The following is a 23694-nucleotide window of genomic DNA, read 5'->3' as shown; positions in this document are numbered from 1 at the left end:
ATATTGTATTTCCTAGAAACCATGTACGGGAAGTAAGGTTAGCAACACATTATCATTTCTATTTCATATATGGAAAAAGCTAAGGCCTAGAATACCGAGGACTCAGTCCCTCAACTACAGCTTAAGAATATTGGACCCACATTTTAATGGCCTGTCTAAGTTTACAAGCCACCACATGTCTGTCAGTTTGTCACAGTACTGTAGTAGCTTGCCTGTTGCTATGATGCTGGAAGTTATGCCACCAGTATTTTGAATACCAGCAGGGTCACCCACGGTGGACAGGTTTCAGCAGAGCTTCCAGAATAAGGGAGACTAAGAAGAAAGGCCTGATGAGCTACTTCTGAAAATTATTCTATGGATCACAACAGAATATTGTCTGATATAGTACTGGAAGATGAGCCCCCTAGGTTGGAAGGACTCAAAACATAGAGTGGCTGCACAATGGACTCCAGCAGACCAACAGTTGTGAAGATGGTACAGGACTGGGTAACATCTTGTTCTGCTGTACGTGGGGTTGCCATGAGTCGGAGCCAGCTCGAAGGCAGCTAACAAGAGTTTTACACGGTGAGTTCCCATCAGGGATAGCGGAGGACCTAAGTCCCATCACTCTTGGTCCCTGAAGTTTTCCTCAGCTAACTTCTGCCCCACCAGGTTGTGTCTCACCGGCAAACTCCACATGATTTCTCACCTTGCCTTTGGCACTGAATGTGCTATGTGACTTTGGACAAGATGCTTCCCTCTACAGGATCTGGGAGGACCGGTCTGCAAGGGGTGGGGGCTCCTCAGGTCGTGGTGACTGTGTTGTTGGCTCTGCAGTGCCCAGAACAGTGCCAGAACTACAACGGGTCCTCCAGAAACACTGATCTCCTTGAACTGAGAACAGCAACAGAACTCTCTGCAGTCCACTGGTGTCTGATGAGCACGGCGTGCTCCGAAGCCCAGGACGTTGCCCAGAGACTCCAAGGCCGTAGAACAGTAGCGTTCCATGTGATCATCCTGCTAAGCTCAGCTTTGTTAGGGAGTAGTGAACAGAATTAATTTCCAAGCTCTGCTTTAGGAATTTATTTCATGCCTTTTTACATTTCACATTGTATATTAAAAAAAAAAAAAAAAAAAAATCCTCACTCTACCACATTCTAAAAACCTATTCAGTAAAATAATAACCCTATACTTGGTTGCCAGTCAGGGGAACGAAGGTCTCCCAAAGAACGATTTGCCCAAGGCAAGCCAAGGTGAATATCAGAGAAGGGTGATCCCCAAGGTCGACTCAGCTTAATGAGGCCCGAGGTTTGCCTGGGCTTTGCTCTGGATAGCCCTGCAGGGTCAGAATGCCAACATCTCATGCAGCATCATTTCACCAACTCAGTCAGTGATGCTTGGGTGGTACAAGCAGTTTGCACTCAACTCCTAACCTAAAGGTGGGTGGTTTGAACCCAGCCAGCAGCACCTCGGAAGAAAGGCCTGGATCTGCTTTTGTGAAGATTACTGCCAAGACAACTCTATGAAGCACAGTTCTGCTCTGTAACACATGAGGTCGCCATGAGTCAGAATTGACTCAATGGTGACAGGTATGGTGCTTTGGTTTTGGTCAGTGGAAATCTAATGCGAGAGCAAGGATCCTGGCCTCAGATCACTGATCAGTCAGAGCCAGAGGTGAAATGTGGCCCCAGGTCTTCCGAGACTGACCTGCCTGAAAAGTAGCACAGACCTGGTCCCTTAAAGACCACACTAGGCCTTCAGGCTGGCCTGGGAGACCCAGAGGCAAAAAGAGAGGACAAAACCAGGCCTGGAAGGACAGAGAGAGCTATCAGTCAGGAGCAAGGACCTAGAGAAAAAAGGAGGATGCTTAGTGTCCCCAGACTGAGCTTTAGAATGACAGAAGTTCCAAGTCACAGCAGCTGGGATGAGCTTGCAGGTCATGTATAAGATAGAATGTAAGTAAACGGATAAACAGGAAAGAGGAGAAAAAACCTGAAAAGATCCAGCGGGAGCCTTCCCAGTGCCCACCCCATCCTTGATTCTAACAGATGGCCTTCCCACCCCCTTCTCCTTGGGAATGCCTCAAGACTTCTACTTTTCACAAACGGGCAACTTTCCCCACACCTACGTTTTCTTTCTGGGTTCCAATCTGCTTCCCCTCCATGGGACTCTTTCTGCTCTCGTTTTTCCTTTCAGATGCTAACCTGTACCTCCCCCAAATGTCATCATGCAGAGATGTCCTTATCCACAAACTCAATCATCCATGCATTTAGTAAATGCTTATTAAGCACACACTATGTCCCAGGAGAAAGAAACTTGGTGGCTCAATGGTTAAGCACTCAGCTGCCAACTAAAAGGTTGGGGATTCGAACCCATCAGCTCCTCTGCAGCAGAAAAGACCTGGCAATCTGCTCCCATAAAGGTTGTTGTTGTTAGGTGCCATGGAGCTGATTCCGACTCATAGCGACCCCATGTACGACAGAACAAGACACTGCCTGGTCCTGCGCCATCCTCACTATTGTTGCTCTGCTTAAGCCCATTGTTGCAGCCACTGTGTCAGTCCATCTCTTTGAGGGTCTTCCTCTTTTTCCCCTGCCCTCTATTTTACCAAGCATGATGTCCTTCTCCAGGGACTGATCCCTCCTGATAACATGTCCAAAATACGTGAGATGTAGTCTCGCCATCCTTGCTTCTAAGGAACATTCTAGTTGTACTTCTTCCAAGACAGGTTTGTTTGTTTGTTTTTTTGGTTTCCCATAAAGATTACAGCCTATGAAGCCCTATGGGTCAGTTCTACCCTGTCATTTGGGTTCGTTATGAGTCAAAGCCAACTTGACAGCACCTAACAACAATAACATGTCCCAGAAGGAGTCCCTGGTAGTACAAAGGGTTAACATGCTTGGTTGTGAACAGAAAGGTTGGCAGTTCAAGTCCACCCAGGGACACCTTGGAAGAAAGGCCTGGTGATCTACTTCTGAAAAATCAGCCATTGAAAACCCTATGGAGCCCAGTTCTGCTCTGGTACACATGGGGTCACCATGAGTCGGAATTGACTGGACAGAAACCGGTGTGCTCCAGGCCCTGGGATAAACACCAGGCATGGCACAATGACCAAGATAAAAAACAGTCTCGGCCTCATGGAGTTAACAATCTAGTAGGAAAGACAGGCCTTAAACACTAACAAGTTGCCTCCCTAAGCAGCGCCTTCTGCCCCCTGATTTTTCTGTGTGGCCTCTTCTTGGGGTCCTTTCAACTGACATGGACTGATCTGACAGTGTTACAAGCTGTTGCGGCTGGCAGGGCCCTAAGAGGTCAAACCCCTATATTGACCCCAAGGCTGCCTGACATTCATTAGGGGGAGCCGGTAGGGCCCTGGTAGATGTTTGCAACCAGTGCCAGTCTGATTGGCTAGGCCTGTGTTATTCCATTGAGCATGTGAATGCCACCTCTGGCTTTATCACAGAGGTCACAGGTCACAGCTCACTAGGCCGGGCCTCCCCGCCATACTTTCCCCATCTGGTATCGTCTGAGGCCCAGCTCCTTCAACCGAAAGAACAAGAAGTTTTGCCCAGCTGGAGCACGTTCCTTTGCCAAAGCTCAGAGCCTTTCCTTCCCTGTGCCTGTTTTCTTGCAGCAAAGCCAAGTCCAATCACCTTTGTGGGAGCCTGACTGTCTTCTAAGGAGCCCTGGTGGCACAGTGGTTAAAGTACTTGGCTGCTAACTGAAAGGTCTATGGTTCAAAACCACCAGTGGCTCTGCAGAAGAAGGATGTGGCAGTCTGTTTCCGGGAAGGTTACAGCCTTGGAAACCCATGGGGCAGCTCTAGTCTATCCTATACGGTCGCTAGGAGTCTTCCGGGCAGTTCTCGATCAGGTTCCAAAGCCTAAACCTTCCAAAAGAGCAGTCTTACTGCCTGCTCCCCAAACCTCATTCTGCCAACACTGCATGCGGCTGACGGCTTCATGTCTATGACCCCTGTGCCCTCTCAGCCTGGATGTTTATGTTTCTAGACTCAATTTCCAGCTGCCATGTCCCATTCCTCTGCGTGTGCTGGGTCCATAGGAACCATGGATGGTGCCGTGACGCTGGTGGTCGCAGCCAGGTTCCCCTGGACCATGCGTGGCACTTGGCCTTCCTTTAGATAAAAAAAAAAAATTAAACTCAAGTCTGTGTCCCTTCTTCCTGACACAGAAGGGAAGACATTGTCACTGAGGGATTCAGCAGAGAAAATTTGTGAAGACCAACACGTAGCATCTCTGGGTTCCCCTTCATTGTCTCAATTGGTACTTCTCTCAAATTAAAATGTTCCTGGCATAGCTTCTTTTTAAACATGTGTGCTTCCATTCCAGAAAAAGACAATAACAGATGGATCTTAGCCATGAGCAGAGGAGGACCATGGGCGCGTTCAGCTCTTTAGATAGCGTTCAGCTCTTTAGATAGCGTTCAGAGGACTCAGGCAGGCATCCAAGGCTGCCCAGCCCCTCGGTGAACCCTGTGGAATCCTCCTCATTTCATTCGTTCACCCCAAGCCCCCCATTAACAAACTGAGTGAGGTCTAAATGGTTGAGATGAACTGGAGAGCATTATCTTGCTAAATTTCAGTTGACATTAAAATTCTTTTCTAGAATCTGCAAGTCTTTTGTTTTAAAACCGGCTCTCACACTTGCTTCTCTCCTCCAAACTGCAAGTTAAACCCAACACTCACCTTCTCACCTCCTTTGTGATAACCTTTCCTCGGTGTTATAACAAGGACTTAACTCCCTTCTTGACAAAGACCACTTTCTGTATCCAGTATGATGGGTCCCATCTAATCAACCCATAAAGGAACCTACATCCCAGTACCCAGGCAACCTGGTGCATATCTCTGTTAAGGGGCGGGGTGGGTGGGAAGGAATGTGGGGTCTGTACGAGGTGTGCCTGTCAGTGGGTATGCAACCATTGTCTGACTTTCCCACCCTTGGGGACTCTGCTGACCACTCCCCATGCTAAATCATTTTTCCCGAAGTACCGAAGAACCTAATAGTACCACCCCCACGCCCACAGAGTAAAAACCAGCACCATCGGTCCATTAAGGAGCATCTGCTTAAGTTGATTCTCATTAACTTCCAGATCTATCCAACCAAACCATCTGGCTACACCCACCCTTACACTTGTAGTTTAAGTTCCCAAACCTGCCGCCTGCCCCTTCTATGTTGTTTCCGAAGAACAGAAAGTTTTGTCTGGGATAGTTCATATCCCATACCATCTTGACTTTCTCTCTCGAGTCTTTCAAGCTCTCCTAAGGGCAGCTAACTGAACATATCTGCATTGGAACCCACTCACTCCACTCCCTCAGCCCCCCTGTGTATCACACCTGTAGAAGGCATCTCACAGAACACACCTGGCTGTGGACTGCCACAAGGGATGGTAGATAAGCTACTTATCTCCATGGTGTTAACCAGGAATTACTGTATTTGAGCAAATAATGGTCACCCTGCATAACTGTGACACTCCCTTCTGGGTAGATAATGTCCTTTTCCACACCCAAAATGCTCTGAAAATTTGCCAAGATGAAAGAGGGCACACAGATGGTTTGGCAAATCTCGCCTAATTTCATAGCCAGATCGGTTCAAATGCCTTACTTCACTGCACAGATGTAAGGAAAGAGAGATAGAACATATGGACAGGAGTCCAGGGGATGTCCTCCGAGGTCCTGCTGGCCTCTTCCCGTGGGGTGGAGAGTGCAGGGGGTAGGGAGGGATCCTACCAAGGCTAGCTGGTCTTGGCACCACTGCTGTTTGCAGCAGGACTGTAGTGGACACGGACACCCCTAAACTCCTCAGCAGGCGCAGCCTGGATCCCAGCCCCTCCCTACCTCCACCACATGCCCCGTCCATTGCCCTTAGGTCTTTTTGCCCAGTGATCTGCTGTTTTTTTTATAGTAGAATTGCAAACAAATGCTCTAATTTCATCATCCGATCCCCCTTTCCTGGCCTCCTGGCATCGTGAATTCAGCATTGATTTTCCAGCCCAGCTCCACTGCCTGACGGGCACGTTGGCCTGATGCCCCCTCGGAGACCTCCACAGGGGTGGGTTATCCACTAGGCAAGGTAACCACGGTGCTTACCTTGCTTACCAGATCATCTGTAGTGAAAAATTTCACAGTTTTTCACCACATTAAAGATTCTGCTTCTAGGTATGGCTGGCATCTGTCTTTCTCCCAACCCACAGCACCTTCCTACAGAATCAAAGCCTATTTCCTATCAAATGTACAGTCCTTCACAGGGATGGATTACCCAGTCAGCAAGGTAAGCACGGGCTTACTTGTGCTTACTTCCCATTCTGTAGTGATTGGCTGTCCCTGCCTCTGCAGGCTCACCCAACTCCTGCTCAAACCCAAGATGGAAAACCCATCATCACCTGGGTCAGCTGAGCTGGACCTCACCCCTCCTTCCTGCTCTCAGGGGCCAAGTCCAGGGCCAGGACTCTTCCCCATTGTCCAGTTGCTGGATACACACTCCTCCTCAGACATTCTGGGTTCTCACAATGGAGGGGGGCACAGAGAACCATAGAAAGTGGGTGTTCCTGTGAGTTCTGACCTCCAAAGAATTGACGTTTCCAGCCATACCTGGAGGGATGTGGCTTCTTGTGGTTGAGGAAGAGGGTTATCCTGGAGCAAAATGGATGTGAAGGTATGAGGGAGAAGAAAGGTATGCAATGAAAGGGCCACCAAGGTGACTGGGACACCGTGTGGCAATCTTTTAACCAATCAGAAGACTTCATGGACTTACATGGTTTCTAAAAGCAGACACAATCGCCAGAAGCCATAGAAACCAGCGATCTGTATAGACCACACAGCTCATCTCAGGAAAGGGGACTAATCTCCTAAAGTTAGGAACCCAAACAAACACACACACTCTCTCAACTTTGAGCATCTGCCACAGTGAGTACCTGGGGGCACTGGGTACCAAATAAGAGTTACAATTTCCTTCCTGTACTTCCCCTTCCCAGTGGATGCTGACCAATGGGTGTCAAGCTGGCATTGCCAGTGGGAGCCCACCTTTTTGGGAATTTTCCCCCTGGAAAATGCTCACTCACTTGACTGACAACTTCACAGTCTATTGCTCCTGAAAGTCCACTTGGGACCCTAGGCCAGTGGACTCCAGATGAAGAGTATCTGCTGAAATGCCACCTCAGTCACATCAACCATCTTCTGGCCACCAGCTCCTGTTTCTCCTCCCTCGAATCCTCTCTCTTTGCCAGCAAGGATGATGACAGCTCCACCAGGAGGATCCCTCCACTTTGCATGTGAGCACGCTGGAGTTCAGGGAGGTGGAGTAGATTGCCAGGCTCACAGTAAGTTATTAACAGAGATGGGGTGAGATCTAGGCCCCTGAGGCTATGGCTCTTCCTGGTACTTAACGCAGCCGCATCAAAGAACGCCACATCCTAACCCTGGCCTTCTTCCTCCCCTCAGCTCGGAGTCCTTACCGGTCTCAAAAGGGCAGGAGGCCCTCCTCCTGGGGACAGGCTGGCCACCCAGAGGTGGGCAGGACAAAGGAGCAGCTCTCACGTCTGTCCTGAGCGGACATCTGGAGAACTGATATGGTAAAGGCCTCTGACACACCGACTCTGCTAACGGGGGAGCTTGAAGAGCTCATTAATTTCATTACTGTTCTATCAGCAGTGAGTCATCATGCTCCTCTCACTGCCCTTCCCCGACTCCTCCAGTCACTCGGCTTCGGTGGAGCAGAGTGGCTCTACCCAGGGCAGCTGCAGGGATGAGAGTAGGCTGGGAGGCTAGGGTCCCACAGTCCCCAAAGTTGTGGGCAGCATCATTCCAAAATCCTTAAGCTCCTCAGCCTGCCATATGGACAATGGCCAAGGAAGCAGCCGCGGTATCCTCACGGACTGGTAACTCCCATGAAATTCCTCCCTGAAATTCAGCCTCCTCCCTGAAATTCCAGAATGATCTGTGTGTCCGTGAATAAGGACTCTGCTCCCCTCTGGCCTGCAGCCACTCTGGGCGAGTCGAAGGCCCAGAGGGAGCCCAGGAGATAAGTCGGCCCCAGGCCTCTTGCTTCATGTTTCAGCATCTGAGGAAGGGTCCGAATCTCCGAACCCTCAACCACCCAAGGATTAGAAGCCTCAGAAAGAAGATTCAAGCCTGAGGAAAATACTTCTCTTCCCACGCCTCTCAAAGTACGGGTTGTATAAACCCAAAGGCCCTAGCTATGAACTTGGGGTAGCCCACATTCACCATCCCCTTTTCTAGTGACTCCTTCTGGCCTCATAGGAGGCTATGGACAAGGAAGGAAGGTGGAGAGACGGTGGAGTAGGTCCAGATCACAGGGGCCCAGGGCTCCCTCTTCACAACCCAAGGCCTCGTCTACACAGGCGAATATAGGGATGAGCAGCTGGGGTCTATGTCCAAGATTTCTAGGCTGAGGTCTTGCTTTGGAGTCCTTGTTTATTGTTCCCCTGTCCTGAGGTTACTCGGGTTTACCTCAGGAGAGGAGTTGAAAGCAACAGCCATTGCCTTCTCAGTCACATCACCTTCACCAACAAGGTTGATGGTCTGAGCAGCTTGGGTGGTATTTAGGGAAGAGATTCCAAAAGGTCAGACAGTTCTGGCACTCAGGCAGTTAGGAAAATTTACACACATGGGAATACACATATCAACAAATAAACAACACAGAAGAAGCTCAGCCACAAGTCAAGATTTCGAAGAGGGCTTTTTTGCACCAATCTCCAGCAGGAAAAGGCCTTTTCTCTTGTGCTGCCCTTGTATTTTGTCAGTAGCTATGCCCGATGTGCCCAGTAGGGAAAAGACAGTGGGTGAGCAATTGGGAAGGCAACTCTGTCCTTGGAGGGTCTTTCTAGGAGAAAAAGGTGGCAGGAGCTTGGTTCATAGACCAGTGGGGCCCCAAGTAGGGGAGTGCCAGGCCCTGGGAGGTAAACTCAGAATCCTAGGCCGCCTCGGTGGGCCAGACAGATTATGCAAACCTGGCCAGGGTCAGCACAGGCCCAGGGTGGGGGTGTGTGTGGGGCACAGATATACCAAAGGAAAGACCTTGGCAGAGATGATAGCCAGTGACTCCACCTCAGCTTGAGTCAATAAAACTGCTGCTGCCTTCAGGCCTCAGCTGCATGCCTTTCCTGAAATGAGACTCGAAGCATCATAAACTTGTTGCTGTCAAGGCGATTCCAACTCATAGCAACCCTACAGGACAGAGTAGAACTGCCCCACAGGGTTTCCAAGGCTGCAATCTTTATGGAAGCAGACTGCCACATCTCACATGGAGCGGCTGGAGTGGCTGGTAGTTTCTAACCATCAACCTTTTGGTTAGTACCTGAGCACTTAACCACTGCACCACCAAGTCTCCTTCAAAGCATCATAGATACCAAAACTTGATGTCACACTTACAGCCCTCTGCCTCCCCCTCCGGGCCCTCCCCATCCTGCTGGAAGGACACACAAGAGGTTCTTAAGCTTTTCTCTTGGATGAGTCAAAGGTTTGTCTTCGTCTTGAGTCTGGCTTAGCTCTGGAAGTCAGAGTGCAGCAAAAAGATGTTTTCCTCGCCTGCTTTGACCAGGGGAAATATTTCCAAAAAAAATCTCAGAGCACTTATCTGTCATCATCTTCCCTAGCAAGGCACCCTGGCACCAGGCACAGAAGAGAACTCGGTCCAGCAGGGGAGACAGGAGAGGCAGAATAACAGGCAAGGTTTCTGCCACCCACATTAGGGTCCCACCCTCCATGGCTCATCCCAAGTCCCTTCGTGCCTTCTCAACCCAGGAAGCTTTTAGCGTGCCCTCTCTCTACAAAATATGCAGTCCCTGGGTGGTACAAATGGTTAAGCGCTCAACTACCAGCTGAAATGTTGGTGATTGGAGCCCACCCAGAGATGCCTCAGAAGACAGGCCCAGATCTAACATTTCAATGGTCACACCCACTGAAAACCCAATGGAACAGTTCTAGCTGCACACATGGGGTCACCATGAATCAACTCATCCACAACTAACAACTCTACCAAGCACATACTGCTGTTGTGGTTGTCGTCTGTCATTGAGTCAGCTCCTAACTCATGGTGACCCGTGCAACAATGGAACGAAATGCTGCCCGGCCCTGCGCCATCTCCATGATCAGTCGCAGATCAGATTCTTGTAATCCATAGCTTTTATTCACCGATTTTTTGGAACTAGATTGTCAAGCCTTTCTTCTAGACCATCATCCTCGTCTGGAAACTCCTCTGAAGTCTGTTCAGCATCATAGCAACATGCAAGCTTCCATTGACAAGTGGGTGCTGGCTGCGCTTGAGGTGCATTTTGACAAGGCTCAGAGGGTAAGAAAAAAGAGAGAGAGTCAAACACAAAAGAAATGGTGGTCACAAGGTATTTTGTCGCTGTCGGTGTTAGCTGGTGCTGAGTTGACGCCAACTCACATGCACAATGGGACTGGACCGTTGTGATTCCTAAACCAAAAAAACCCAAACCTGTTGCTGTCGAGTCAATTCTGACTCATAGTAATTCTATAGGAAAGAGGAGAACTGCCCCATAGGGTTTCCAAGGAGCGGCTGGTGGATTCAAACTGCCAAACTTTTGGTTAGCAGCCAAGCTCTTAACCACTGTGCCACAATGGAGTTCAAAAAGAGGTGGCAGAGAGTGAATTTCTAGTCTCAAACTCCTCACTGCCGTAGTTGTGAGAGAGCATTCACACACTACTAGGTATGGTGTGACAGGCACGAGGGCCATATTCCCAGCTCCCTGGGGGAGGATGCTCTCTCTGCCCTCTGGCTTCTGTAGGGAAAAATGCAAAGAAAGACAACAGCAGCATCTGTTCACCAGCAACTCTAGTCCAACCAACACTCGGTCTCAGAAGGGGAAGGAGGGGAGGATGTGAACATCAGTGCATGAGGTCAGAGAAGCAAGTATCAGCTGGAAGGCAGCTCCCAAGATGGTGGGAAATGAAGGCCCTAATTGCATTCCTCCATTGGCCGTGACCTTGAGTCACGGCACACCAGCAATTATTTACTCTGGCAAAGTGATTAGGGAATTGGGAGCAAGGAATTGAAATATGTTGGGGTAGAGGCACACGGGGGTACAGAAGATGAAGATGACAACGGGAATGATGTTCCTTTTGGGTCTGCCTCTTCCTAATTGGGGTCACTGCAGGCATCAGTTAGGGGCTGTGCCCTGAGCTCTACTTTTAGGTCATGTGGGAGTATCTGGAGACATAAATATGAAAATAGAAAAAAAAAAGAGAGAGAGAAGGAGGAAATGGAGGAGAGAAGAAGAGGTCAAAGAAACAGCTGCCCACTTACAGATGGAAATCCTACACCCATCAGGAAGAAGATGAAGGAGTTTCAACAAACCCGTGCTTCCCCCCGGAGAGGGCAGAGAAATCAGATTGAACAACAGCGAGGGCAGGACTGGAGAAAAAGGCGGTGCATGCCCTAAACAGGCGGTGGTTCTCAGAGCTTGGTCTTGGACCAGCAGCGCCAGCCTCACTTGAAACTTGCTGGAAATGCAAACGTTCAAGCCACACCCTAAATTTGCTGAGTGGGAAACTCTAGAGGTGGGGCCCAGCAATTTGTGTCTTAACAAGGTAGTTTTATAATTCTGTTACATTCAAGTTCGAGAACCACTGCTCTAGGGAAGGAGTCCCTGGGTGCTGCAAACAGCTAATGTGCTCGACTACTAACCACCGAAAGGCTGGAGGTTTGAGTCCACCCAGAGGGACCTTGGAAGAAAGGCCTGGCAATCTACTTCCACAAAAAATCAACCACTGAAAATCCTATGTCGAACAATTCTACCCTGACATACATAGGATTGTCATGAGTCAGGGTCACTCAGGGACAACTGAGCGGCCCCAGGGAAAGGACTCATAGATGGAGTCCTTTCCGTGATGATGGGGTTTTTTTCAAACTTTGTTTTCAAAGTAACCCAAACTCTAGTTTGGCAACAACTCCTCTGCCAAGTCCATTCACCCCCACACCATGATGAGTTTTTCCCAACTTGGTTTTTAACATTCCTTTTGAGGCTTTTCATCCCTTTCGATGAATATATAACCATTTTGACACAGAGATTTTGCTCCTTGACCTGCCAGCAGCAGACATGACACTTGAGTGTGTTCTTTTGAAAAGGGAGGAGCAGGTTTGCACCGAGTTCTCAGTGCAGCCTTGTCCCAGAGCCCTGTGTCATAGCAGACGTTTGCCAAGTAGCCCAAGGGGAGTTGGGGTCTGTTACTACATGTCCCACATGCAGGAACGGAAGCAGCATCGATACTGCAATAAAAAGTAAAGGAAGCCATTTTGAGCACCTACTGTGTGCAGGCACTGTCTGAGGCATTCAGTACAGGCTATCTCACCCAATCCTCACAGCAGCCTCACGGTACAGATAAGAAAACATGCTCAGAGAGGTGAAGGAACTGATTAAGGCCACACAACTATTACATCTCATTCCAAAGTTCTTGTTCTTGCTACTACATTGGTCACATCACCTTCTCCTTATCCTATAAATGCTAAAAGACTAACTAAAGTCCCCTTCCATTTTCTTTGAGCCACAAAACCAAAATCCACCGTATTACCTGTGTAGGAAGAAGAGCCCAGGTTCTGAGTGGGACACTCCCAGGCTCTAACCAGAAGCAGGCTGGGAAATGGCCCTCCAGAGAGGTGAAAGAGGGGGCGTAGAGAAAGGATATGTTCCAGTCCCACCCTCTCTACCTTCCCAGGTTCCTGCAGCACCTTTGCAGGAACCTACCTGCACCTCCTCACCCTAGGATGGAGCGGCTAGACCTCAGGGGATGGCAGTTCCCTGAGGCAGCTCCACGAGGCAGCTTTGTCTGCCTCTGGGCCTCCTGCAAGCTTCCACCTCGCCTGGGCTCTGTTTGTGCACTCTGGACAGGTATCCACACAGCTGCTCTGGGCAGTCCTTCCTAGCAGGTGCTTGAGGAGAGCACGGAGCCCTGACAGCCCAGGAAGGGGAACCAGGGACAGGCCAACGGCATTTACAGAGAACCAATAGTTTTACCTTTAGGGCGGGGGGAAGTGGCATTGCATTTGGCTCTCGGGGTCCTGCAGAGGCAGCCGGGGGCAGACACATAACTCTGAGTGGCAACACAGAACAGGAAGAGAGAAGACAGGAAGAGCCACCACAGAAAAGTGCACCCACACACCCACACACACACAGCGGGGGGGCTTGCATTTACACATGCATACACACACAGATAAGTGCTTGTATTTACACTCAGATGCACACACACGGACACGTGCAGACACGCACACACAGAGGGGTGCTTCCATTTATACTTACACTCCAAATCCCAGTGCACACATGCACATACATGTGCACACATGTACACACACAAGGAGAGGGGTGCTTGCGTTTATACGGATATACACCAAATCCCAACGCACACGCACGCACATGAGCACACATGCACACAGTGAAGGGTGTTTGCATCTATACTTGGATACACACCAAATCCCAAAGCGCACACACACACACCCTGGAGTAGCACACACCAAGCACAGTCTGCCTCCTGTTGGGAGCGCCCACGGTGTGTTTGTGGAGTGAAAGTGTTTTTGGAGAATCCCACTTTGCCTTCTCCATGCTCTCTCTCTTTCTGGGCTTCAAAATTGTGCATCTAGTGTGCACCTCTTAGAGTTGTACAGTCAGAGAAGCCTGCCAGAACATTCCGTTTGGCCTGCAGAGGGGAGCAGGGATGTGACCCAGATACTCCACAGCCAGTGTGGGGGCGTGGGTGCCTGGCTGGGTGAGCTAACTTACGGCCTGGAACCCTCAGCTCCCCTGCTCAGGCCTATCACCCCTCATGCTCTCCCATCTCAGCAGACCTCTGGGAGAAATGGGGGGTCGGTGCAAGTTGCCCGGAGACTGGAGGTAAGGCCAGCCTCCAGTAGCGAGTCTCTGTCAGCATGGGTGGAGGGAGGCAAGGCCATTTTCCACTGATTTATTATAGGAATGTTGGCTGGTTTGCTCCTTCTCTGTGCTCTTTGTAAAGGGCCAATAGCTCTCTCTGAAGTCCTCTGTCTACCAATTTCCTCCCAAGAGGCAGGAGGTGCAGCGCAGAGCCCAGACAACCAGAGGACTAATCACCTGGGCCTGGGCAGTGAAGGGATTCAAGACAGTGACAACTTTTATTATGGAGCCCTCGCCGCGCCCAGATAAGTGTCTGACGGCAGGATAACAGCTCAGCTGTGAACGCTGGCCACTTGGGAGCTGTTAACAGACTGAGCCCTGCACTGAGGCCAGGAGGAGAGTAGGAGGGGGAGAAGGAGCAGGCTAGGGGAAGCTGATGACTCAATCAGGAGGACTGAGGGGCAGGCAGAGCTGCCGCTCCTCTCCATTCCTGCCCAAGGACCACCTCAGCCCAGCTCCCCTGGGAGGCCTTGGGTGGGGCTGGTGGAGACACCCATGGCCTTGCCGGGATTTCAACCACAATCCTACTTGTTACAACCCCCATCTCCATGGGTGTCTCAATGAGTATCTATTCTTTAAACCTGCTCATCACCTCCTGGGTCGTCTAAACTCATTTGCAAACCCTGTATCCTGCTGCCCATGCCAGATGGAATTTGAAAGTTTCCCTTTAGTACCCAAGCGAATGCCTTGTATTTTTCTTAACTTTCTATTCTGAAATGATTTTAGATTTATAATATAGACAAGTCACAGAGATAATTCAGGCAGTGCCTACGTATCCTTCACCTAGTTTTCCCTAATGTCAACATCTTATGTCACCATGGTGCCATTGTCAAAGCAAAGACTAACACTGGTATAATGACCTTTACTAAAGTATAATCTTTATTAGGATTTCACCAGCGTTTCCACTAATGACCATTTTCATGTTCAGGGATCCCACCTGGGATCCCCATTACATTTAGGGTGTCTTGTATTTTGGTAAAAAGGAGCCGTGGTGGCACAGTGCTTAAGCACTCTGCTAACTGAAACCTTGGTGGTTCGAACCCACCAGCTGCTCCATGGCCGAATGATGTGGCAGTTTGCTTCTGTAAAGACTACAGCCTTGAAAACCCTACAGGGCAGTTCTACTCTGTCCTAAGGTTCGCTGCGAGTCGGAATCAACTCAGCGGGCAGGGGTTTGGTTTTTGGTTTTTGGTTCTGTATTTTGATAGTTTCTTCCTACCCATGCCTAGTATTTAGAGTCACCTACAATTTGATGAAATGAACCTTAGGTTATCTGTCCTTTAAGTACACTCGCCCAGTTCCATCTGTCATCCTTTCCATGACACAAAAAGAACAGCAGTTCAACTGGGCGACTTCGTGATGCAGGTTATGACGCTTCATGAAGCCAGGCTCTGGGGACAAGGTGGTAGAAGTCAAGAGATAGTGGTACCTTCCTAACACTCAGAACAGGGGACACTCACTACATACTTTTTGAACTAATATACCCAAGGTAATCTCCCTCCAAAACCCACTATGCTACGCTGGCTAAGAAGAAAAGATAATCCCTTTCTGTTATTGTCTGGTGGGGCTATAAACCAGCCTCCCAGAAGTAAAAAGTTCTTTAAAAATAGCTAGTCTATCTTTGGCAGTATCTGCTAAAGCTGAACCCATGCATACCCTCTGGCCCACCAATTTCACTCCTAGCTGTCTTCCCAGTAGAAACGTGAACATGTGGTCACCAGAAGACAGGTACAAGAGAAGTAAGAGCAGAATTCTTCATAAGAGGCAAAAACTGGGAGCCATTCAAATCCATCAAGAATAAAATGGGAAAATAAATTTTGGTATATTCATACAGAGGAAGGCTATACAACAACAAGAATGAACAGGCTACAGCTACCTACAGCGATGTGGATCAATCTCACAAATATAAAGTTGAGCAAAAGAAATGAGACACTCAAAAAGTCAAACAGAATCACCATATGACCCAACAATTCCACTTTTGGGTATATACCCAAGAAACACGGAAGCAGGGACTCAAACAGATACTTGAACACCAATGCTCACAGCTGCATTATTCACAGTAGCCAAAAGCTATAAACAACAGATGAATGGATAAACAAAATGTGGCCCATACGCGCAATGGAATATTACTCAGCCATAAAGAGAGATGAAGCTGTGATAAGTGCTACAACACTGATGAACCTTGAAAGCACTATGCTGAGTGAAATGATCCAGATGCAAAAGGACAGATACTGTATGATCTCACTTACATGAAATATCTACAGTAGGCAAATACAGACAGAAAGCAGTTTATGGTTGTGGGGCCGAGGGGAAGGGGGAATGGATCATTACTGCTCAGTGGGTACTGAGTTTCTGTTTGAGGTGATGAAAGAGTGTTGGAAACAAATACCAATGATGGTTGTACAGCAACATGAATGTAATTAATGCCCCTGAATGTACACTGAAAAGTGGATACAGTGGCAAATTTTATGCTCTATATATTTTACTATAAGGCATCCTGGTGGCACAATGGTTAAGCGGTTGCCTACTAACCAACAGTTGGCGGTTTGAACCCATCCAGCAGCTCTGCTGGAGAAAAGGCCTGGTGATCTGCTCCTATAAAGATCACAGCCTAGGAAACCCTATGGGGCAGTTCTACTCTGTTATATAGGGTCACAATGAGTCAGAATCCAACTCAATGGCACACAGCTACAGCATTATATACTTTACTACAATTAAAAAAAGAGAAAGAAAAAAGAAATGAGACACAAGAAGGTATGTACTACATGACTCCATTTATATAAAGCACAAAACAGACTGATCTAATCTATGCTGACAGAAGTCAGGATGGTGGGGACTCTCAGGACAGTGGAAGAGGTGACTGGAAGGGACACGAAGGGCTTCTGGGGACTGTCGTACTTCTTGATTTGGGTACAGATTACATGGGCAGTCAGTATGTAAAAACTCATCAAGGTGTACATTTCTAACGTATGCACTTTCCTGTATATGATACCCAAACACCAAAGCAATTGCTGTCGAGTCAGCTCGACTCACGGCAACCACATGTGTCGCAGAGTAAAACTGTGCTCCAGAGTTTTCAAGGCTGCGACCTTTTAGAGGTAGATTGCCAGGCCTTTCTTCCAAGGTGCTTCTGGGTGAGCTTGAACCACCAACCTTTCGGTTAGTAGCCGAGTGTTTAACTGTGCCACCCAGGACTTCATGAATATGATATTTCAGTAAAAAGTTACCCCAAAACCCTAGTTTAGAAATGGTTGCCCTGCTAAGCCCAGCCACTCCCAAAGCGGTCTGCAGAGGACAGCTGGGCTGCACGCCTAACAGGACAAGCGCAGCGAGCGAGATCTGCCTATTACCATAATTACGTCTCTGGCACATGCAAAGCCCTCATTTTCCCTTCATGTCTATAATGTTGTGGGACACGGGATGCAATTACAGCCCTGAAATATGCAGCTTCGTGAGCATAGATACACACCTCTATGTATGCCTGGGTGGGGCACGCACAGTACCCGGCACGACCACAGCGAAGTGTACAGCCCAGGTGTGAAAAGCTTCTGACCCTTTGAGCTTCCCACCTGCATAGAGATAGCAACTCTGGGATCCAATTCCCCCTCACAGTCAGTATTCTAGGACAGAGCCCCTGTGAAAGGCCTCCATACCCAAAAAATCTGGTCTTTGGCCTTGTTTCTGAGAGATAAGCTCTAAAAACATGGCATCTCCCTAGTAAGTGATTGAAGTGCCTTTGATGAGGCCTGAGACCATACCTGAGGGTTTATGCTAATAAAGTGCCTCTTGGGGGTGGAGGGGCGGGGAGCTGGCCAGACCAGAAAGACCACCTTGTGATTTGAGTCAACCTCAGGGGAGTGGTAATGGTACATTCAATCATGCCTGCCTAATGAGGCCCCAGTAGAGGCCCTGGGCATGAAAGCACCATGAGCTTCCTGGTTGGTTATAGACATCAGTGCACATGGGAGGGTCCTTCAGGACGTGGAAGCACCAAGTTAGAACCCTCCCAGGCCTCACCCTATGCATCTCTTCATTTGCGTCCTTTTTCCTACAATAAAACCGTAATAACAGTATATCACTTTCTGTGAGTTTTGTGAGTTGTTCTGGCAAATTAACAAACCGGAGGGAGTAATGGAATCAGCAGATCAGAGCTGAGGGGAGCCCAGAGGACCCCTGAGTTTCCAGCTGGCATCCTGAAGAAATAGTGGGAAAACCCCAAGTTTGTAGCCAGCAGGTCATCAGTGAGGGCATCATGGGGACCCTCCAGCTTGTAGTTGGTATCTGAGGTCTTGGGCAGACTTGGCAGTCTGGAGGGCCATGTCCATTAGCTGTGAGCGCTGACCTGGCTCTGAGTAGCTGGAGTCAGAGGAAGAAGGGCTACTGGTTTCACAACAGAATGGAACAGAGGGGAGCAGAATCAAAATTGGCAGCTGATTTTTATAGTTTGGTGTCAGAGAAATGGGTTTTGATTGTCCCACGCAGTCCCCAATTTACAAACTGCCTGAAAAAGCACAGGGTAAGAACTCAAATAAATTCTTCTTGTTGTTGTTTGTAACATCAAAAAGGAAAAACTTCTGGGACGATATTTCTTTTTCCCTCATTTTCTCACATGAAATTAAACCTCCTTGGTCACAATCTATCATTTAACAGAAACTGGGAGCAAATCAAATGGAGCAAATGTGAAACAGAGCAGTCATCTTTTCTAGGCAGAGCCGAGAGAAACGCCAGGCACAATCCAGGGCAGGACATAGGCTGGAGGAAATGTGATTTTGTGAAATTCTCTCAGGGTGAGGCACATGAAAGGAACCTGGGTGCGGCTCAGCTACTAACCAAAAGGTCTGCGGTTCAAACCCAACAGCTGCTCCATGGGAGAAAGATGAGGCAGCCTGCTTCCATTAAGGTTATAGCCTTGGTGGGAATGCAAAATGGTACAACCACTTTGGAAATCAATTTGGCGCTTTCTTAAAAAGCTAGAAATAGAACTACTATACGACCCAGCAATTTCATTCCTTGGGACATATCCTAGAGAAATAAGAACCTTCACATAAACAGATATATGCACACCCATGTTCGTTGCAGCATTGTATATAGTAGCAAAAAGATGGAAACAACCAAGGTGCCCATCAACGGCTGAATGGATAAATAAACTATGGTATATTCATACAATGGAATACTACACAATGATTAAGAACGATGAATCTGTGAAACATCTCATAACATGGAGGAATCTAGAAGGCATTATGCTGAGTGAAACCAACCAGTTGCAAAAGGACAAATATTGTATGAGACCACTATTATAAGAACTCTAGATAAAATTTAAACACAGAAGAAAATACTCTTTGATGGTTAGGAGGGTGAGGAGGGAGGGAGAGGGATATTCACTAACTAGATAGTAAAAAAAAGAATTATTTTAGGTGAAGGGAAAGGCAATGCACAACACAGGGGAAGTCAGCACAACTGGACTAATTCAAAAGCAAAAATGTTTCCTGAATACAGCCAAACACTTCAAAGGCCAGAGTAGCAGGGATGGGAGCCTGGGGACCATGGTTTCAGGGGACATCTAGGTCAACCGGCATAACAAAATATATTGAAACATTCTGCATCTCACTTTGGTGATAGGCGTCTGGGGTCTTAAACACTACCAAGTGGCCATCTAAGATGCATCAATTGGTCTCAGCCTACCTGGAGCAAAGGAGAATGAAGAACACCAAAGACATATGGTAAAGATGAGCCCAAGAGACAGAAAGGGCTACATAAACCAGAGACTCCATCAGCCTGCGACTGGAAGAACTAGATGGTGCCTGGCTACAACCGATGACTGACCTGATAGGGAACAAAGCAGAGAATCCCTGATGGAGCAGGAAAACAGTGGGATGCAGATCTCAAAGTCTCATAAAAAGACCAGGCTTAATGGTCTGACTGAGACTGGAGGGACGCTGACGGTCACGGTCCCCAGACCCTTTGTTAACCCAAGATTGGAACCATTCCCAAAGCCAACTCTCCACACAGGGATTGGACTGGACTATAAGACAGACAAAGATACTGGTGAGGAGTGAGCTTCTTGGCTCAACTAGACACATGAGACTATGTGGGCAACTCCTGTCTGGTGGAGAGATGAGGAGGCAGAGGGGGACAGGAGCTGGTTGAATGGACACGGGGAGTACAGGGTGGAGAGGAGGAGTGTGCTGTTTCATTAGGAGAGCAGCCAGGAGTATACAGCAAGGTGTGTATAACTTTTTGTATGAGAGACTGACTTGATTTGTAAACTTTCACCTAAAGCGAAAGAAAGAAAAAGAAAATTTAAAAATTCTAAAAGAAAAAAAATATATAGCCTCGGGAACCCTGTGGGGAAGTCTGTCTCATGGTGTTGCTATGAGTCGGAATCCACTCGATGGTACCCAACAACAACAAAGCACTTGAGGGTGTCAGGGAGGCCCCAGGAAGATCAAGGAGTCTCTTCCTGAGTCCTCTGGTGTAGCTTATTCCCATCAGGCATTTTCAGTTCATATTCCTCTCCCCTGAACAACCAGCCAGAAGGCCAGCACGTCAGAGGCTGGACTTGTTTGAACAGGAGACCAAATCAGCACACACCTGAGGGAAATCAGAAGAGGTCGTGAAACGAGGAAATGCTGATCTACCAAGACCCAGTGCCGTTGATTGAGACAAATCAAAACTAAGAACCCACAGGTAGGGATCTGCAATGTAACAGGTCTATGAGTAATGATGGCTGTTAGAGCTGTCTAACTACTTATTATAATTTCAACGATAAAATAGTAGATAGGTCAAAAACAATGTTTGAAAGGGATGAATGAATATTGAAATAATCATAATGTAAAAATGTCGATATGGGTAGTAAAACCTAGGTCAGATTAAGAAAAATTAGAACATGTTGGGGGGGGGAACCATCCTGTTTCATTTTTAACTTTGATGCTCAGGGATTATGGGTTTAAAGATGCTTTCAAAAACTTAAAGGAAGACACTTAAAAAAAAAAAAAAAGGAAGCCACTATTAAGTTAAAATAGGATCAAATCACCAGAGGGAGGGGACACAGAGAAAATCTAATCCATTAAGCAAAAACAATGGGGGTAAAACGAAAACAGGGAAGAAGTACATTTAAAAGAAAAACAGAAAGTGTAACAGTAAAGAACAGAAGGGCAAGGATGAGTCAGGAATTACTATGGTGCCGTTAACAATCACGGGTTTGAAGAATATTTCATCACATGGGGAAATGTCCACAAAGAAAAGTGAGGAAAGAACATGACATAAAAATATGTACATGTATATATGTCATGTTATCTCAACTTTGTCTATATTTAATGTACACATTCATAGGGAAAAAAAGACAGGAATATACTCAAGTTATCAGTAACAATTTTCTGAAGGTGATAGAATTCCAGGTGAATTTTGTTTTCTTCTTTATTCTTTTTCTGTATTTCCCACAAACCATATAGGTTGATATAATGATAGTAAAAAGCAATGAACCTTATCCAGAATAAACGTTGTAGGATACCATGAAATCAAACCGATCGTTCTTCTTGTGGTAGAAAAGGGGGGAACAAGGGAATATGGAAGATAGAAGGCACCACAGGCTCGGACATTCAGTGGGCACAAGCAGGTTGAAGCTGGGTTTTTCCATAATCCACTGCCTCCCTCAGCTGTTTAACCCTCAGGTTTCTCAGAACACATGAGAATAAATCAGCACGAAAGCTTTAACTTTCGGAGTCCTTACTATATGTCAGGCAATGTGCTCCAGTCCTCACAACAACCAAGAGATGAAGGTATTAAAATGGTCGAGTTAACTTTGACTCCAGGTGACCCCACGTGTGTTAGAGCTTAACTGTGCTCCCTAGGGTTTTCAATGGTGGTTTTTTCAAAAGCAGATCTCCGGGCCTTTCTTATGAGGCACCTCTGGGTAGACTAGAACCTCCAACCTTTCAGTTAGCAGCTGAGCACATTAACGATTTGCATCATTCAGAGATCTCATGTATTACCAGTCCCATTTTACAGATGAGGAAACTGAGACTGAGGGGGTTGAATGGCTTGCTGGGGGTTGGGGTGGTGGGGACTATAAGGATTTGAACCCAGGCTCTCCAAGAAGGTACCTGTTTACTGAATTCCTACATAATATGGCCTTTTGTTTGTCTTCCTTCTGAAAGTTAGGAAAACTTGGCTGGACTTCGTTGCTATTGTTTTTTAATCTGTTCCTTCTTACTCTGGCTTAGGGAATACAACTGTGAAGGTTGCTATTTCTTACCTCCAGCTGGATGTTGAATACAAAAGCCCTAGATTCTTCCGCAAAAAGCCTGCAAGCCTCACCCCATGAGGACCTTGGAGGAGTAGATACACCATCCCTTCCAGTCTAGCTTCTGTGGATAAAGCAGAACTACATCGATCACGATTCCGCTCACCCCACATCCTTCCCGCGTAAACTACCCTCGGAACGGACACCAGCAGCCTGTCCAATAAATGTCAGAGGCCCCACAGCTGCAGCAACCTGTACCAGCTGTCAGCACAATGAATAAACTTCCCATCTCTCCCTAAAAGGCAGGGGGTGGGGTGGGAGCTTACCTGGGAATCGCGGTGTTACTAGGACACAGTTTGCTGTAATAATACCAATTAACATTTCCCTCCATTTAATAGTTTCTAGTACAGGATAAAAATAGCAACGCACATGGTGCTGAGATGAGAAAAATAACAATGGGACTTGGCTTCGGAAGAGCCCTGCTCGCTGTCACCTCAGAAGGATGGCGAGAGGAGCGGGGGCGTTGTGTGTGATTTGAGAGGGGGCTACAGAGGACCCCCAGAAGTAAGGGTCTTTCACCATCTTGCTGCTTTTCTGGCCTGAGTAGCCGAGTACCCAGCAGAAGGCACCTGCTAGAATCGTGAATATGGCCCTGGATTTGGAATCAGGAGACCTGATTTTTTGGAGCTGGGTAACCCCGCAGAGCACGTTACTTATCTGTCAAGTGAGACTCATAACAGCTACTCCCCAGGGTGAATTTGCCATTTAAATATGAAGCCACCACCTGTCTGTCAGTTGGTTGCACTCTGGTAGCTTGTGTGTTGCTGTGATGCTGGAAGTTCTGCCTCGGTATTTCAAATACCAGCAGGGTGACCCATGGTGGATAGGTTTCAGTGGAGCTTCCAGACTCAGAGAGACTAGAAAGAAAGGCCCAATGATCTGCTTTCAAAAGTGACCCAGTGAAACCCTCATGGACAGGAGCCCCCTAGGTTAGAAGTCTCTCAAAATACGCAGTGGCCACAACAATGAACTTGAGCATACCAGTGACTGTGAAGATGGCACAGGACTGGGCAACATTTTGTTCTGTTGTACATGGGGTCACCATGAGTCGGAGCTGACTCAATGGCAGCAAATAACAGCAGCAATGTGTGAAGGGGCTTTGCAAATTGTATTGTGCAGTTCGAGTGTTCAAGTAGTTCTCATGCAGGCAACATTTACCAACACAACCTTTATTGATATCTGAGATGAAAATTGCCACCAGGTAGCCCCCACCTGCCAAAAGAACGAACCAATCTGTCTTGGAAGAAGTACAACCAGAATGCTCCTTAGAAGCAAGGATGGTGAGACTGTGTACATGTTGTCAGAAGGATCAGTCCCTAGAGAAGGACATCATACATCATGCTTGGTAAAGTAGAGGGTCTGTGGAAAGGGGAAGACCCTCAACAAGATGGATTGACACAGTGGCTGCAACAATGGGCCCAAGCACAGCAACGATTGTGAGGATGACACAGGACTGGGCAGTGTTTTGTTCTGTTGTACACAGGGTCGCTAAA

General features: G+C 47.7%; 1 protein-coding gene across 23 annotated transcripts in view; it reads right to left on the bottom strand.

Moving 5' to 3' along the window:
- Positions 1 to 23694, bottom strand: part of PLXNA4 (plexin A4) — a 516957-nt gene that overhangs the window by 376138 nt on the left and 117125 nt on the right. The window contains exon 4 of one of the 23 annotated variants that reach the window (XM_023539983.2): positions 1096 to 10296. The exons of 21 other annotated variants lie outside the window; for them this stretch is intronic. In XM_023539983.2, the coding sequence (XP_023395751.1) occupies positions 10144 to 10296 (153 nt within the window). In that variant the 3' untranslated portion in view covers positions 1096 to 10143. One more of the 23 variants, XM_023539990.2, reaches the window with a different exon arrangement.

The sequence above is a fragment of the Loxodonta africana genome, chromosome 8 (assembly GCF_030014295.1).
Source record: "Loxodonta africana isolate mLoxAfr1 chromosome 8, mLoxAfr1.hap2, whole genome shotgun sequence".
In the NCBI taxonomy this organism is placed as follows: domain Eukaryota; kingdom Metazoa; phylum Chordata; class Mammalia; order Proboscidea; family Elephantidae; genus Loxodonta; species Loxodonta africana.
This window is presented reverse-complemented; position numbering and strand designations above follow the sequence as displayed.